The sequence below is a fragment of the Danio aesculapii genome, chromosome 3, assembly GCF_903798145.1.
Source record: "Danio aesculapii chromosome 3, fDanAes4.1, whole genome shotgun sequence".
Taxonomy (NCBI): Eukaryota; Metazoa; Chordata; class Actinopteri; order Cypriniformes; family Danionidae; genus Danio; species Danio aesculapii.
Genome location: NC_079437.1, coordinates 29,717,491 through 29,735,783, shown reverse-complemented (window position 1 = coordinate 29,735,783; position 18,293 = coordinate 29,717,491). Strand labels below are relative to the sequence as shown.

General features: G+C 42.8%; 1 protein-coding gene across 1 annotated transcript in view; it reads left to right on the top strand.

Annotated features, from left to right (window-relative positions):
• The window catches only part of syt3 (synaptotagmin III), a 95,231-nt gene that overhangs the window by 59,895 nt on the left and 17,043 nt on the right, over window positions 1–18,293 (top strand). The window contains exons 8-9 of the mRNA XM_056453600.1: window positions 105–323; window positions 10,766–10,886. Of these exons, the coding sequence (XP_056309575.1) occupies window positions 105–323; window positions 10,766–10,886 (340 nt within the window). The remainder of the gene's footprint in view (window positions 1–104; window positions 324–10,765; window positions 10,887–18,293) is intronic.

Here is an 18,293-nt window from a genome sequence, read left to right as displayed (position 1 = left end):
TGTTCGCTCCCTTCACTCACTTTTCCCTCTCAGCTCCTCCACTTATCTAATTTCCTTCACTTTCTCTCATTTCCGCTCTGTCTTTCCGTGGCTCTTGTTCGCAGGTGCACAGAAAAACTCTCAACCCAGTCTTTAATGAGACGTTCCAGTTCGGCGTGCCTCTGGCTGAGCTGCACGCGCGCAAGCTCCACTTCTCCGTCTACGACTTTGACCGTTTTTCCAGACACGACCTCATAGGTCAAGTGGTAGTGGATAACCTGCTGGACTTCAGCGAGGGAACTGGGGAGAAGCCTATTTGGAGAGACATTGTGGAAGGAACGGCGGTAAGATAATGACCCAAATGCACATTCAAGGTTCATTACAGACAGTAATGCAAATTAACAGATTACAAATACTCAATTACTGTAAATGAGTAGTTTTCCTCAGGAATTGTTATTTTCTAAGTAGTTTAAAAATGTGTACTTTTACTATTTCTTCAGTACTTTTTTAGTGCTGTATTGGTACTTTTTTTATTTATTCTTGTCTATGGTGATTGGCTGGGTAGAGAAATCTAGTCCTGCAATTCCTGTCCTATCAAATCGCACATAGAAAGTAAATCGCATCATACTGAACAACCTCAAGGCATGGGCTCTATATAAATGCAGCAAACTGTTTGAAAGCATTAAAAGTGTCCAAGGAGATGGCCAAAATCTTTACACACAGTGACCCAGAGACTGTTTAGACTAGAGTGCCCAAATTCGGTCCTGGAGGGCCGGTGTCCTGCAAAGTTTAGTTCCAACCCCAGTTAGAAGCACCTGAACCAGTTAATCTAGCTCTTTCTAGGTTTACAGGGTATACTGTCGTAAAATGTCGTAAAATGTCTTAAATTTCAAAAACCAAATTTAAGGCCTTAAAAAGTCTTAAATCTATTGAAATATTGTGTTGTGGGTCTTAAGTCATTTTAAACGGGTCTTGATTGTCCTATGCCCAGGTAAAGCTATATCCAATTAGCCCAACAACTACCCAAAAACTAGCAATATATTTCATTAAAAGTTTTAAGAAATGTTTATTTATTAACTCTGTTTATATATTAATATGGTTTAATTATCCTCCTTACCATAACATGTTTTTAAGGTTTTTTTTAAGGTTTTAAATTTAGCGTATTGCCTTGTGTAAGTCTGAAATTTCATTCATTATGGTCTTAAAATGGTCTTTAAAAAAGTCTGGGAAAAAGGAAAGTTGAAACTAAATTATGCAGGACACTGGCCCTCCAGGACTGAGTTTGGGGATTCCTGGTTTAGACAGTCTGAAAATTGCCAAAGACAATAAACAATAGCTAAATGCACTGCAGAATGTTACATTTACACACAGCAGCACAAATTGCATGTAAAAGTATCAGCCTTTCACGGCATAATACTCGCTACTTTTGAGTACTTTTGAAAGGTCTACTTCTTACTCATATTTTGAGTAATATTTACAACAGATACTTTTACTCTACTTGAGCTACGTTTTTGGGCAAGTATTGGTACTTTTACTTGAGTATGAGTTTTCAGTACTCTTTCCACCACTGATTACAGCTGGGCAATATGACAAAAATCTCATATCACGATAAATGTCTCATATCGTGATAACGAAATATATCACAATATAGTACCATTACTGTAAATTCTATTAATTAATAGTAATATAAATTTATATTAACCACATTTAAATGTAAATTTTTTACATTTGAAAATATATACTCAGGAATTTACTTCTTTGTATCTGATTATATTTCTCACATTTCTTACTTTATTTAGACCTTCAGGGCAAAATCTTTGATCAAAAATATGTATATTTCTGTACGTATGCACATATTTATGTACATAAATATGAATAAAATATAAAACATTTTTTTTAAATATGAATGATTATTGGACCAACATAAAAATGAAAAAAGTTGCTATTTAAAAAGCAAAATGTAAATGTTGTACTTTCAACATATTTCTTATAATGTTGTTGTTTGTGTTTCTGTCTGCATCAGCATACAGAAGCGTAATAGTGTGCTCATATACATTATGAAAAGGTATTACAGTAAACAATGTTTTTTTTTTTGCGACACCACAAAATAAACGATAGAGCATCAAATGAAACGATTGACTTTTTTATATTGTCCATACAAAATATATTGGCACATTGCACAGCCCTAATTAGCGCTTAATCAAAAAAAGAAGATAATGAGTAGTTGATGGTGTTGTATATTGCACATGCTGTCTGTGTTGTTGTAGCACTTGATTTGCTGACAGATATATGCAAATTAGGTAACGCCATAAACACACAGGTTCTAAGTGCTAGCTTGTGGAGGATGCAGCACACTACAACTACAACTACCAGATGTTGGATTATCACGATCTGCTGTACTATGCTGAGACTGTAAAACAGGGCTATTGAGCCTCAGGCCTTGAGAGTCGCTGTCCTGGAGAGTTGAGTTACAACCCTAATCAAACACACCTGCGTGTCATTTTCAGCAAATCCTTCATCCCGAAATCGATCAAAACCTTTATGACTTTTTCTTAGGGAACACAAAAGAAGATGTTTTGAAGAATGATGGTAATCAAACCTTCGACAGAGTTATTTGTGTTCCACAGGAAGTCATAAAGGTAGATTGAATAAATTATGACAGTGGTTTAATTTTCAGTGAAGGTTTTTTTAGTCATTCATTTGTCTCATTCATCAACTTGCCAGGATTGACCAAAGTAATGTATGTAAAACACACATTTCACATGTTAACAATCTATTTAAAAAAAAAAGAGAGAGGGAGAGAAAATGAATAACATTTAGTGAACAGCGGCACTGTGGCTCAGTGGTTAGCACTGTCGCCTCACAGCAAGAAGGTCGTTGGTTTGAGTCCCAGCTGGGTCAGTTGGCATTTCTGTGTGGAGTTTGCCTGTTCTCCCCGTGTTCACATGGATTTCCTCCGAGTGCTCCGGTTTCCCCCACAGTCCAAAGATATACACTATAGGTGAACTGAATAAACTAAATTGGCCGTAGTGTATGAGTGTGCGTGCATATGAGAGTGTAATTCTCAGTACTAGGTTCTGGCTGGAAGGACATATGCCAGAATAGTTGGTGGTTCATTCCGCTGTGGCAACCACTGATAAATAAGGGACTAAGCCAATGGAAAATGAATGAATGACTTAGTGAACATTAAATTAGCTGTAAATTCAGAAAAACTTAATGAACATGATTCAGTGACCCTATAAACTCACGGAAAAGATTATCTAAAAAAAAAAAAAAAAAAATATATATATATATATATATATATTATATGTATGTATGTATATATATTTTGGAAACACCTGTGCTGTGATATTCTGAAAACAGAACATGCTGCTGAGTGTGGCACTTAACATGAATTTGTAAAAATATTTCAAACAAATTCCATTCAATAATAAGAAATCCCAACATTTTCCTTCAAAACGTCATGTTTTGTGTGATGAAGGCCCAACCCCAATTCTATTTTTGTACCCCTACCTCTTCCCCTTGGCCCTTAAAATAGAGTGTGAATGGGAAGGGCTTCAAAATGTACCCCTTAGCTACAGGACAGCACTACAACACCTGCTCACGTCATTATGTTATCACAATCTCTTCCTTCATATGAGATCAATGATAGCGACTTCTGTAGTTATTCCAGTTGAGTTTTTTTTGTATTTATCTTCAGGAAATCACTGAAGGCAACGATATCATGTTATCATAACAATATAATGTGGCAGTAAGCTCGCACATGTACTGTGCATTTACACCGTGGCCAAATTCATCTATGAAAACACACAAAAACAACATTAACATTATACCAGACACTGTAACAAGGTCATTCCCAGCCACTAGACTTTTCTGATAGGGTATTCGAGTGTCACTGAGTGACAGAATGTTGCAGGACTGCTATACAGGAGTTATTATTAGGCATTATAGATAGCTAAATTTAGCAGTATTTAATTTAGAGTTTTTTTTTTTAAAGCATGACGGTAAAACACGAACACAGTTATGAATGTATTAAAACATATGCTTGTTTCTTGTAAAGATTCATAAAAATGAAAAATCTCAGTTTCATAGACTATCTTGCCCTTAGCCCTATGCCTTCAAGCTAAAATGAGGGGCAGAGGTAAGGGGAAGAGCTAAGGGGTAAAATTGGGATTGGGCCGAAATGGCAATTACGTTTTCATTTTGGTTGCTCTATCCCTTTAAGAGATGCCCTTTAACAAATCAGTCTACAGACCTACATAGACAACCTAGGAAGTTTTATTAGAAGCTGCTCACACATTGGCATTAAAAAGTGATTAATACATAATAATATAGCCATTTTAAAGGTCACAGTAAGTACATTTTAAGTTTGAAGCTGTGCTGAGAGATACTGGTATTCCAAAGTTTTGTTTTAGCTACAGCAAAAGTTCGCTTCCTGTCTGTGTTTCAGCCTGTTCAGGTGTTTTTGCTTATGGCTGAAGTTGAACCCTAGAGGAAAGTGGACATCCATTCTAGACACATTTTTTTCTGTATAGTGTAGTAGTGAGACAAGAAGTCAAAAAGAGAGGAGAAACGCGATGGCAACATGGCCTATTTCAGACACAAATAAACAACACAGCTCAAGATGTCAAAGCACTTGCACTGAACACATCTGCACCAACACCTGAAAAACTGCAAGTGTGCTTGACTACACGAAACTTCTGGATATGCACCAAGATATAACGCTTTTCTTCACCTGATCATCATTTGATAAATTACTGCCGTCATCAGTACAAATGTGCACAAATCTCTCTTATGAGGCAAATTCTGCTTCTCCTGGGTGGTACATGCAGCATGTTAATTACGTCAAACAAATCATGCTGAAGTTTTGGGAATAAAGCATATCTAAATTTTGTCAACTCTAAATTAGATTAAAAAATTTTATTGGATTCAAAATTATTTATTTTATTTTGCTGAATCACCACAGACCAGCACAACCCTAATTTTCACATTTTGCATCTATAAAGGATGTGTGTTAAGGTGCATTGTTGGCACCTAAACACTGAAGTAGACCACGCCATTGACCAAGTAAAAGCTGGTCTAAAGTCCAACGTAGAGCAGGTTAGTTATGCGCCTATGCAGGTTCAAACGCTTAATACACGCATGATGTACATCAGTACCCACATATCTTTGCAAAAAAAATAAAATAAAGGATTAAAATGTTACAAAAATTATTATTTATTATATAGACATAAAAAAAAAACACTGTTTCCATGCCTTCATGTCAGGGGGCTTTTTCAATTTATTCATGACAATTTGCTTTTGTATAATGTTACTATTATTAGCAGTATTATTTATTGTGTGCATATTTATATTTGTTTCAATAAAAACAAGTTCAGATTTGTCCCCCTATCAGATTTTGGAGACGTCTGCATCACCATATGGGCGATAAGAATAGGATGTGTGTTTGGATATAACTCAGTTTTCGACCACAATTCGTTGTTATTATTATTCATTTATTAATTTGCTGGAAATTAGAACTGAATTTAAAAATAGTTTTGAAACCAATGTTTGCGCTCAACAAACTAAATTAAATATGTAGGCTAATGGATGTCAGTTACAACACCGTTTCCTTATCCATGAAAGTAAAGGAGTAAAGTGTAAAAATAAAGTAAAGGGAAAGTAAAGAGGCTGAACGGAGGAGGCTCATTCTTTACCCTCGCTGCAGATGATTTGTTTAACTGTTTTCTCACTACTGAAACATTTACATGTAATCTGTCATGTAAATAGTAAATGCTCCATGGCGTGACGCAACTGACTCTTAAAAGGAATGTGAGATGCGACTCTGATTGGTTTAATCCATGTTATGCTCAAAACACACCCATAACTCTTTAAGAGAATAAGGACAACCCTTTTATGCGCCGTCCTTAAAATAGCAAAAGTGGATTTATACGTGCCCTTAATGCTTTTGCGTCATGCCCTTTAGACTTTGTGCCTAGATCATTAAAATAGAGCCCCATGTCTTTCGATTGTGTGGGAAACCGGAGCACCCGGAGCAAACCCACGTGAACACGGGGAGAACATGCAAACTCCACAACTGGCCCAGCAGGGACTAGAACCAGCAACCTTTTTGCTATGAGTCGACAGTGCATTTCTTGATGCTGGAATTCATTTTCAAGAACAGGCTAGATAGTATGATAATGATAGAATTATTTATAGTACTTGCATATGTCTCTTAATTTTCTTTTTTCAAAAGCTCATCATGTATTCACAAGATGTTCACAGTTGGAAATCATGCATGATTACATGCTAAGTCGATAGTGATGATGTGTCCTTGGGGGGATGTGAGGAGATATAGTGATGCATGCGCTTGTCCTTCCAGAGAAAATGACATGAAATTAGTAAAGGTCAACGTGCAAACAAGCTTTTTTTTTCACGAGTACTTGCCACAGAATCTTAATGGTGCAGTTTTTATAAACATTTTTATCATGAGCGTAGAGAAGTGTTATTTTAAAAGATGTTTATACCTTTGGAGAACAGAGAGAATAAATCAAATCAAACACAAGCTGTAGTCTGCTTAAATAAGGAAGATGAAATTTTCTGCTGCACGGCTAGGTCAAATGAAGGAAAGAAGATAGATTTGGCACTGTCTTCCCTGTCTGGCAAGAGGAATTTAAAGATTGTTCTGTGATGCATGCTGGATTTGAGTGTGTTTCTGACATGTAAATCAAATGTTTACATGCAGGATTCAGGCAATTGGCCACTCAGGTGGCGGTAGTGGATTTAACTACTCAGCTGGTAAATAACTTGAGGGATAATTCATTTTTCGAGCTGCCAGAGTGTAGCAAGAAAAATATATATCTCACATCACGTAGCATTCACATCACGTGTACGGACCCAGACCTGAAGCTGGCAGCTCCTATAGTTCTTGGAGATGTACCTCAGATGGTTGGCGTTTTTGATGAAATATTGCAGTTCTTTTTGTTTTCCTCTGCTGCCCTTGTTCTTTTTTTTCATCATAGCTGATGATTAATTCTGTCTGGCAGAACAAGAACTTGAGAGAAAGATGAAAGTCTCAACAAGGAGCGTAAGGGGGGAAAACAAACCACTGTATACTTTATGCTTGGAGATTCTGTCTGAGTTTCTTTAAACACATGCAAGTGATAACACAACAACTGTAAATACATTTTTGATCAGAAATAAACATCCTTTTAAAAAAACAGAATGAGTTTAATGGTAGAAGTTATATGGAGAAAGTGGGATATACAGACACAAAATCATACTGCATTCACAAGCATTTGGAATACCACACATACAGTACAGTAATTAATACAGTCCTTTGTTTATAAAATGAATTAGAAATCTTTAAATATAATTTGTAAAGTATATTTTATCTTAGAATCATATCTTTTATTGAACTTTTATTGATGATTTAGTTCAATCATGTGACACTAAAAACTTCTCTGTCACATTCTTAAATTGCATTTTGAGTTAAAGACAGAGGTACTAAAGGTGCTAAGCTGTTATAATGGGATATTGCAAAACATAATTAGTAAATGCTGCAGTGCTTATTGTTGTTTACACTCTGGAGAGCATTAAAAAAGTTCTATTTAGAGTGTGTTTTTGCAGTGTTGAGCGTTGCAGCCAATTACAGACAAATTCGCTGGTGTTTACTACTATGTTCTGCATGCTTTTGAATCTTCTCATTACAACAGCCAACATGCAGACATGATGTAAATATGAAATTCACTGATCTTAACAGAACTGTGGGAGTGATTTTTTTTTTTTTTTTTGTAGTTTTTATGCTGTTAGTATGACTAGCGTCTAAAATTCATGCGGCAAAGTTTTGTACATGATATCCTCATTTAAAATCAAGACTCTCTCTTGACACTGAATGTGATAAACGTTGTAGCTAATTAGCTAATTGGACAATATGAATAATTTAATAATAACCAGTTATAATTAGTTATGCATATTTAGATCAGTTATATGCAGTGGTTGAATGAGTACTGAAAAATCCTACTCAAGAAAAAGTACCATTACTTGCCTAAAAATGTAGCTCAAGTAGAGTAAAAGTAACTGTTGTAAATATTCATCAAAGTATGAGTAAAACGTAGCCCTTTTAAAAGTACCCAAGAGTAGTGAGCAGTGAGTATTATGCTGTGAAAGGCTAATGCTTTTATATGCAATTTGTGCTGGTGTGTGTAAACATAACATTCTGTAGTGCATTTTGTTATTGTTTAAGACCCTGGCAATTTTCAGACTGTCTAAACTAGGGATGCCAAATTTGGTCCTGGGTTGGAACTAAACTTTGCAGGACACCGGCCCTCCAGGACCGAATTTGAGCACCCCTGGTCTAAACAGTCTCTGGATGTGTAAAGATTTTGGCCATCTCATTGAACACTTTAAATGCTCTTAAACAGTTTGCTGCATTTATATAGAGCCCATGTCTTGAGGTTGTTCAGTATGATGCGATTTACTTTCTATGTGCGATTTGATTGAACAGGAATCGCAGGACGGATTTTTAAACTCAGCCGATCACCGTAGACAAGAATAAAATAAAGTAGTGGAGTAAAAGTACCAATACAGCACTAAAAATTTACTCAAGGGAAAGTAAAAGTACACATTTTTAAATTAATATTAGTAATTAATAAATCAAAATTCCTGAGAAAAACTACTCAGTTACAGTATTTGAGTATTTGTAATCTGTTTGCACCATGATTGTAATAACTTCATGCTGCAGAAACTAACAGTTCCAACTCGTTCGTCCAGTGAACATTCAGTGTTGATTATATCTCTTCTCAGAATGTTATTTTTAGTGGCCACAAAAGCATTAAAGATTGCTAAAGTTACATAGATGGAAGCAGTTATTATTACAGACTCAACACAAAGTGTAAAGTGTGCACAAAGTTCTTTTTTTTTTTTTTTTAGCTGAGGCAAGTATACAATAACTTAACTGAACACACACATAAGGGTAGAGCAAAAATGAAAATAGATAAATGAAACCAAAGTGAAACAGGACAATGAATGAACAATTACAAATCAGTTTAACCATCTTGAAAACCTTTTTAAAGGTGCCTACAAGATTAATCTAAATCTCTGATTACAGTAGTTAAAATGTACAATACTTGCATTTGTCTCAGCTGTTGTGGGAACATTCAATGCAGTCTCAGATAAAAGTCTTAATGGTTCATCGGATGGTGGTGAAGTTCTTCTTGGTTGAATGAAGAATGGCTTCAGCAACAAGATTTGTGACTTGATGGAAGAAGTTTGGATCTGTATGATTGCTCTACCTTTCCATTTTGTTCTTGTCTGTCTAGCTTTGTTGAAAACTAAGTAGTGTCTTTTAAGTTTTGCAGAGGCCACACTATGCATGGGATGATAACTGCTTTCAAGGTTTACCGCAGTTTGGAACATCAAGGTTTTTAACTGCTAAAATGTTCTGTTATACAGTTCCTTGATATATGTAAGGTTTTTTTAATGAGTTTATGTTTTGTAAAGAAATCTGTGATTTTGAAACTAATAAAGAGAGCAGCAGTCAATGATTCATTAGAATTATTCAGCCTGACGTGTTTGTTGTTCCAAAATATTATAAATGTTTCCTAAAAGAAAATTTATTGTGTTCAATAAGAGAAAAAATTTTAGTTTTTTACCCAGACATTTAAAAATAAATTAATTTAGAGCAGTTATCACAATAGCATGATACCGGGAAAACAAGGTCCAAGGTTATCATACCATCAGAAATTTATACCGGCCCATGCCTAGGCCACACCTACTGGAGATTGTTTTGGCCAATGAAACACTGTAGTTTGTCTGAGCAGGAAACGTTTCTCTAATCAGTTCTGAGTTCATTTGTATAATGAACTTACAGTTTTCAGTGTGTGAAGTCTGATTAGTACTTTCTAGCAACCTATGAGTAAGTATATAGAATCATATTTACTAATGATTGATTTGATAGTGAACATGAGATAGATAACATTAAGTGTTATAATGAGGTGTACATTAAAAGGTTTGGAATATCAAAGATGAGACGACACAATTGGGAAAGAGAAAAGTTCTATTTCTAGGAAGTTTGATTCTATCTCTTGTCTTCTAAGGCCTGTTTCTAAGAGTTTGGAAGCAAACCCAAATTATTTGAGGTCATTAAACCATTTATCAATGTGTTACTACAGTAACCAGAGAGTTAAGGCAGTAGGAAGCAGGAATAATCCTTGACCTGCTTTGTTGTGTGAGGGGTGTTGTGGATTATATTTGTTAAATAGTATAAATAATTTACTTTACACCATAGCTATGAATGAGACAAAAAGGTTGCAAGTCAAAATAGAAACTGGAAGAACCTCACTAATTCCAGATTTGTATTTAATTTATTGTTGATGTCAGCATTTTCAGAAAAAAACCTTTAAATTCAACAGGAGTTTGTTTGCAACAGTAAACAGTTTGTTTGCTATGAAGTTGCTGAATGTGTATTCAATGTATGAACGTGTTTTTATGTTCACCACAGTTCAGTTAAATGGTCTTCTTTTATAAGTGTGTCAATTTAATCACAACTTTCATTGTGATGTACAGATTGAAGGACCAATTGAAATAATTTCCCATGATAGTCAACAGCAGGCCCAGGTTCTGTCTATAGAGCTACCATTCAACTGAACCCGGAGGAATCCTTTAAAAATATTTGATTCAATATCAAATGCCACAAACATTCTTCCTGTATATACTTCATTAAACATATTTCATTATGTTCCTGCATTGCTTTTTCGGCATTTACTTAACTCAGAGTGCCTTTTCCATATGCTTATTGTGTTTGCAGGAGAAAGCTGACCTGGGAGAGCTGAACTTCTCACTGTGTTACCTGCCAACAGCTGGCCGACTGACCGTCACCATCATTAAGGCCACCAATCTGAAAGCCATGGACCTGACGGGCTTCTCAGGTGTCTGGTCTCGCTCATTGTCCCCAGCCATTCATCTAATTCCCTCATAATTAGCAGCAATACCTCATTAGTGCCTCAGACATTGTTAACATTGAGACGTGATGAAACTGCTTCTCATTAATAATCTGCATGTAACAAGACCAGCATGTGAATAATGAAATAACATTAAAGGTCATCAAAGCATCAGCTCTGAAAAGTTGCGGATATCAAATAATACCTTTTAAAAATTTCAATGTCAACTCAGAAAGGCCTCATAAAGGCATCAACATTACTGTTGTAAGGACAAGAGACATCTTTAATTAGTGTTGGCTAATTTAATTATCACATCAAGGCTTAAAGTGATGCAATAAAGATTTTCTCAAAGGACATGATCATTATGAAAGGGCATTATGAAAAAGTAACATTTGGTACACATTGACAAGTATGATTACATAGATGCTAATGTATGGTTATTGCTTGCACAATAATTATTGATGTCATTACTAACATTCATTTTAAAGTGATAGTTTACCCTAAAATTAACATTTTCATAATTTAAAACTGTTCCAGACCAGTGTGAATGACTTTTCTTGTTGAACACACAAAAGAAGATATTTTGAGGAATTCTGAAAGCTGTAGAAAATATCTGAAAACTTTCCCAATGGCTACCACTGTCCAACATTTTTCAAAATATATATTGTTTGTTCAACAAAAAAATGTAAAGTAGGGATGCACCAATAAGGATTTTTTGGCCAATATTGATAACCGATAACTCTTAAGATTTGGATGCAGATAGCCGATATACTATAGCCGATAAATATTAATATTTCAAAATGTTATATTTTTATACAGTGAACAAGTGATTTTTTTTTTTTAAACTTCATAAAAGTTTGGGTAACACTTTATTTTGATGGTCCATTTGAGTATTGGTAGACTGTCTGCTTAATATCAGTTGATACTGCTGCTAAAGAGACATTTATAGAATATTATAGAATACACCTTAAGGGACTTTGATTTAACTGACTATAAGAAACTTTGCAAGTACATGTCAATTTAGACTAACCCTAATTCTTACCCCAACGCTAACCCCAACCTAACAGTCTACTCATAATCTATTGAGAATTAGTTGGCATGTGTATGCAATATAACTTCAATTCAACAAACGGACCATCAAAATAAAGTGTGACCAAAGTTTGAACTGATCTTATGAACTGAATAGCCTACTCAAAGCAAAAAAGCAATAATTTCAAAACTGCAAGGCGATTATATAGACCGCTACGGTTACTAAAGTAACCCTTCGTTCCCCGAGGGGGGGAACGGAAATGCTATGTGGAAACTTCCACTATGGGGATTTCGTCAGAATCCAATCATCTGAAAGAGTATAAAAACGGGCCAATGAAATGCCAATGAGTTGGCAGCGTCAGCGTGCACAGCTGGCGTCAATGACAATCAGTCATGCTATAAAGACGCAGCCAGTGCCATGCTCGACATCCTTTTCTAGCTGAAGAGACTTTCACGCTCAACAGCTAAGGGACAATCGTTGTGGCGAAGGAACATAGCATTTCCGTTCCCCCCCTCGGGGAACGAAGGGTTACTTTAGTAACCGTAGCGTTCCCCTTCGGATGGGGAACTCCAATGCTATGTGGAAACTTCCACTATGGGGAAATCTATGGAAAACGCCACAACGAAAGAACCTTACTGCGCCCCTGGCGAAGGGTGTGCCACGCAGTAGAGCAAGCGCACCTACAACGCCCCGAGACACAGTCTTCCAACGTGTCCCCTGGCCCTCACTTACCTGTTCAGAAACGGTTATATTTTTCGGGGAGTCGCAATAACCCTGTAAAAAGGTTTTGATACGACAGTACGTTGGGAAAGCGTTCAGTCCCGATAGGGAGGACGCTGCGGAGCTCACCTGCTACCCAGAGGGGAGACCTGGTGACAATCTATGGACCAGCCCAGAGATGGGGGGGTCCTAGCATAAGGATGGTTAGCGGGGAGGGAAGACACGAGCCTGCCCTAAAAAGGGGGGACTATACCGTGGCTGTGTGAACGTATGGGATCGCCAGCGGGGATCACACATAGCAGGCACCTATACCCAGAACGCGGGCTGACCAGCGGGCATGCCGACAACGTAACGGGCCAACACCTGACTCCTCCGCTGAGTCAGGTGCTGGGGGCCTCGGAGGAACTCTGCAGGGTTCGCCAAAGAAATGGGGAACTAAACTGACAAAGCTGAAAAAGCGCACGTATCTCCGGGTTAGGGAGAGTGGCGCAGCAAGCGTGTTTCGACACCTCAACCGAATCGTTTCCTCAATCACCAAGGGTTGCCTAATACCCTTGAGGAAACCGGCTCCACTCGCAGATTGTAACCTTGCAAATGTATTGGGTGTCACCCAACCCGTAGCTCTACAAATGTCTGTCAGAGAGGCGCCGCGTGCTAACGCCCAGGAGGATGCGATGCTCCGTAATGGAGTGCGCTCTCACCCCCGGGGGACACGGCTCACCCTGGCCCAAAGGCGAGGGAGATGGCATCCACTACCCAGTGGGCCAACCTCTGTTTAGATACGGCACTTCCCATCTGCCGACCACTGTAATGGACAAAGAGCTGGTCAGAGGATCTAAGGCTCTGAGTGTGGTCCACATATATTCGCAAAGCGCGAACAGGACACAACAATGAAAGGGCTGGGTCTGCCTCCTCCGCGGGCAGCGCTTGCAGGCTCACTACCTGATTGTTAAACGGCGTGGTAGGAACCTTGGGCACATAGCCGGGCCGGGGTCTCAGGACAACGTGAGAGTAGGCCGGCCCGAATTCTAGGCACGAGTCACTGACCGAAAATGCCTCCAGGTACCTAACCCTCTTAACCGATGCCAACACGACCAGCAGAGCTGTCTTCAAGGACAGAAATCTCAAGGATACTGAGTCGAGTGGTTCGAAGGGATCCCCACGTAGGCTCGTAGCACTACCGCGAGATCTCAAGAGGGTATGAGAGGGGGGCGGGGGAAAACATCCCCTCGCACCTCTGAGGAACTGGATGATGAGGTTATGCCTCCCCACGGTGCCGCCATCCACGCATCATGATGAGCGGAGATGGTGGCCACGTAAACCCTCAGTGTGGAGCGCGACAGCCTTCGCTCCACCTGTCCTGAAGGAAAGAAAGCACAACACTGATCTGGCAAGATCGGGGGTCTTCTCGGCGAGAAGCGCACCACTCAGTGAATAGACTCCACTCCAGGGCGTAGGCATGCCTCGTAGAGGGTGCACTAGCCTGAGTGATGGTATTAACCACCGCCACCGGTAGGTTACCTAAGTCTTCCTCGTCGCGTCTTATGGACCCCACGTGGAGGTTCCACAGAACTAAGCGAGGGTGCCAGATGGTGCCCTGTCCCTGAGAGAGTAGGTCCTCTCTCAAAGGGACTCGCCAGGGGGGGCGTCGCGAGGAGGGAGAGTTCTGATATCCAGGTCCGGTTGGGCCAGGGGCGCAACTAGCAAGACCTGCCCCTCGTCCTCCCTGACCTTGCACAGAAACTGCGCGAGTAGGCTCACTGGGGGGAGTGCATACTTACGCATGACTCGGGGTGGAGTCGCCATTCTCCCGGGGAAGGAGCTGCCGTGAGAGCCTGTTGGCCGCACGGTTGAGCCCATCCGGGGTGTGAATAGCAAGCAGCGACTTCAGCCGCGTATGACTCCAGAGGAGCAGACGGCGAGCGAGCTGAGACATGCAGCGGGAGCGTATACCCCCCATCCGGATGGAATACGCTACCGCGGCCATGCTGTCCGTCCTGACCAGCGCGTGTTGCCCCCTCAGCACCGGTAAAAAGCGGCGCAGAGCGAGAAACACTGCCAACAGCTCTAGGCAGTTGATATGCCAATGCAGCTGGGTTCCCCTCCACAGGTCCGCAGCAGCATGCCCGCTACACACGGCCCCCCCACCCCATACTGGAGGCATCTGCCGAAACGACAGCCTGCCTGGACGCCTGACCTAGGGGCACACTGGCCCGTAGGAAGGAGGGGTCCTTTCCAGGGGGTACGGGTGCGGTGACACAGCGCAGTGACAGTCACTCGGTGTGGGCCCGCGTGCCATGCGCGTCTGGGGACCCGATCGTGAAGCCAATGCTGTAGTGGTCTCATATGGAGCAATCCGAGCGGCGTGGCCGCGGCTACGGATGCCATATGCCCCAGGAGCCTCTGAAATAATTTCAGGGGGACCACTTTTTTTCCTGTCGAACTCTCTCAGACAGTTCAGCATTACCTCGGCGCGCTCTCGTGAGAGGCGCGCCTCCATAGTGATCGAGTCCAGCTCCAACCCGAGAAAGGAGATGCTCTGCACGGGGGCGAGCTTGCTCTTTTCTCGGTTGACCTGAAACCCCAACGGGCGGAGGTGCCGGAGCACCTTGTCTCTGTGCATAATCAATTGCTCCCGAGAGTGGGCTAAAAATCAGCCAGTCATCGAAATAATTGAGCGTGCGGATGCCGGCGAGCCGAAGGGGCGCGAGGGCACCCCCCGCGAGCTTGGTGAAAACTCGCGGAGACAGAGAGAGCCCGAAGGGGAGGACCGTGTATTGCCACGCTCGACCTTCAAACGCAAACCGCAGAAACTGCCGGTGGCGTGGAAGTGTGGAGATATGAAAATACGAGTCCTTCAGATCTATTGCTGCAAACCAATCCTGAGGACGAACGCATCGCGTGATGCGCATCTGCGTAAGCATTCCGAAGCGCAGCCTGTGAAGGCAGCGGTTCAAAATGTGCAGATATAGGATTAGCCATAGCCCACCGCTTTTTTTTTTTTTTTTTTTTTTGGGGCACGATGAAGTGCGGGCTGTAAAACTCGCGCTCCATCTCGGCTGGAGGGCCGGCTCGATTGCATCCTTCGCCAGGAGGACAGCAATCTCCTCTCGCAAGACAGGGGCGGACGCAGGACTGACCCTGGTCGCCCGTGAACCTGGGAGGCCGTTTAGCGAACTGAATCGCATAGCCGAGTCTGGTCGTATGGATGAGCCATTGCGATGGGCTGGCCCGCGCTAACCAGGCAGGCAGAGCCCCCGCAAATGGTCCCACCCGCACGATCGCTGACGTGCCAGCGGCGGGGCAGCGTGGAGTGAGTGGGCTCATCCGGGGAGCGCTGGGGTCCCACAGGAGAGCAGGAGAGGAGATGTTCTCGTCTCGCACTCAAACTCCAGGAGAGGGGCTGGGAGTGGAGAGAAAGGAGACCGTTCTCTCGTGCTCCATGAGCCATTGGCGAAATGCACCGATCCTGCGAGCTGGAAGGCATAGCGTCCCAGACTGGCAGTGTTCGGGCTGTCACATCCGGAGGAGGGGAAAAGTGCTCTTTCACTGAGGATTTTGATGGCGTTTTTTTTTTTTTTTTTTTTTTTACGCCTTTAAATAACGTGCCCCGCCCTCCAGCGGGGAAAGAGCAAATTCCCTCCTCCCCAGATGGCCCGCCTCAGGGACGCTTCGCGGTCCGTTTTACCGAACTTAGCGGCGCCCTGGGCGGGGGACGCTGGTTGCCGGCGCGATGCTCGGCGCAGCCGCGTGGCCGGAGGCGCAGGCGGGGGCGGCGAAGCAAAGCTGCGGGCGGGCGTCCTCGGCGAAAAAGCAGTGGATGTGGATGGCTCGGCGGGGGGGAGCGGTCATACAATCCCGCCGATAGAGACCTCGCCCATCGCCTCCGACTGCTCTATCACCGGCGTGAATTCCTGGGCGAATTCACCGCCAGTGTCGCCGAACAGGCCAGCCTGGGATATGGGTGAGTTAAGAAAGCGAACTTTGTCAACGTCACGCACATCACCAGGTTTAGCCTGAGGTGGCATTCCTGGATCACGGATGTGATCATCGTCCTTCCCAGGGCACACACAGCCGACTTTTTTTTTTTTTTTTTTTTTTTTTTTGTAAGAGCATAGTCGGTTGCGGTGCGGAGCGCATGCTCAGTCCTGGGTCAGAACCATCCTCGCGCAGCCGGGCCAGCGCCTGCGCTTGGTAGCGCTGGTAGGTGGCCATAGCGTGCATGGTGAGGGGGAAGGCGCACGCAGCACACTGCGTGAGCCTACTGTGCCCATCCAGGAAGAAGGGGATGGGGAGGCTTAGAAGGTCTCGCCTTCATCCTCCACATCACACCCCTCTAATCGGTCCGGCCGCGGAGCTGGGGGATAAACCATCTCCAGAGCCACGGCCGAAGCAGCCTGGGGAAGCACAGCCGCAAAGTCTGCTTCTGGATTCGACGCCGCGCTCAAAGTCCCGGAGGGAGCGAGCGGGTTCGAATCCTCGTCAGACCTTGACAGCCCAACCTCCAAGGATGGTGAGGATGGAAGCGCACGCAGATCGGGCAGAAAAAAGTGCCCTCAGGACAGCGTGAGCTTACTGTGCACTTCCGGGAAGAAGGGGACGGGAGGCTTTGAAGGTCTTGCCTCCTTATATCCTCCACATACACCCATCTAGTCGGTCCGGCCGCGGGGCTGGGGGATAAACCATCACCAGACCCACGGCCGAAGCAGCCCGAGAAAGCACGGCCATCACGTCTGCTTTTTAGATGCTAACGCCGCGCTCTCCTCCCCGGAGGGAGGGAGCGAGCGGGCTCGCATCCTCATCAGACAATGACAGCCCATCCTCCGATGCAGCGATGGACATCTGACCCCCGGTGTCATCAGGTGAGAGAGCGACCATCCAAGGACGGAGCGCTTCTCTTCACCTGAAGCTTGGATGGAGCGCGTGGAGGAGCGAGAGGTCCACGGCCCGGGGGCGGCGGATTTACTCTCACTGAAACCCTCAGATCTGCCCGAGTGCCAACCGCAGTGCGGGGGACAACTGGGGTGGGTGGCTCTTTTGCAAGAGCGAGCCGCGATCTTAACTGCGCAACAGACATGACATCAGTGATGGCATGCACTGCCCGCGAGCACCGCATTAACATGCTGGACCCCCAGACATGAAACGCTGTGCTCGTGCCCATCATCCGGGGATAGGAAACCACCGCATCCAGAAACGCACGGTCGGAGTGACGTCTTGAAAAAGACGCGCTGCACGACCGTGTTGCTCTTTTAGGAAAGCTTTTTTCCTATATACAAACCGCTCTTGGAGGACCGGACCCAAAGGACGCCAGGCAAGGGAGAAATACCCAGCTCGACCATCTGCCACTGCGTATACGCGCTCTGGACCGGGAGAAGCTGCTTCTCGATCTCTCCCTGTAGACACAGGTTGGAGATACCCTCAAAGACTCTCTCAGAAGCTTCGTGAAAGGCTCTGAAAGCGAAAGGATGTCGAGCATGGCACTGGCTGCGTCTTTATAGCATGACTGATTGTCATTGACGCCAGCTGTGCACGCTGACGCTGCCAACTCATTGGCATTTCATTGGCCCGTTTTTATACTCTTTCAGATGATTGGATTCTGACGAAATCCCCATAGTGGAAGTTTCCACATAGCATTGGAGTTCCCC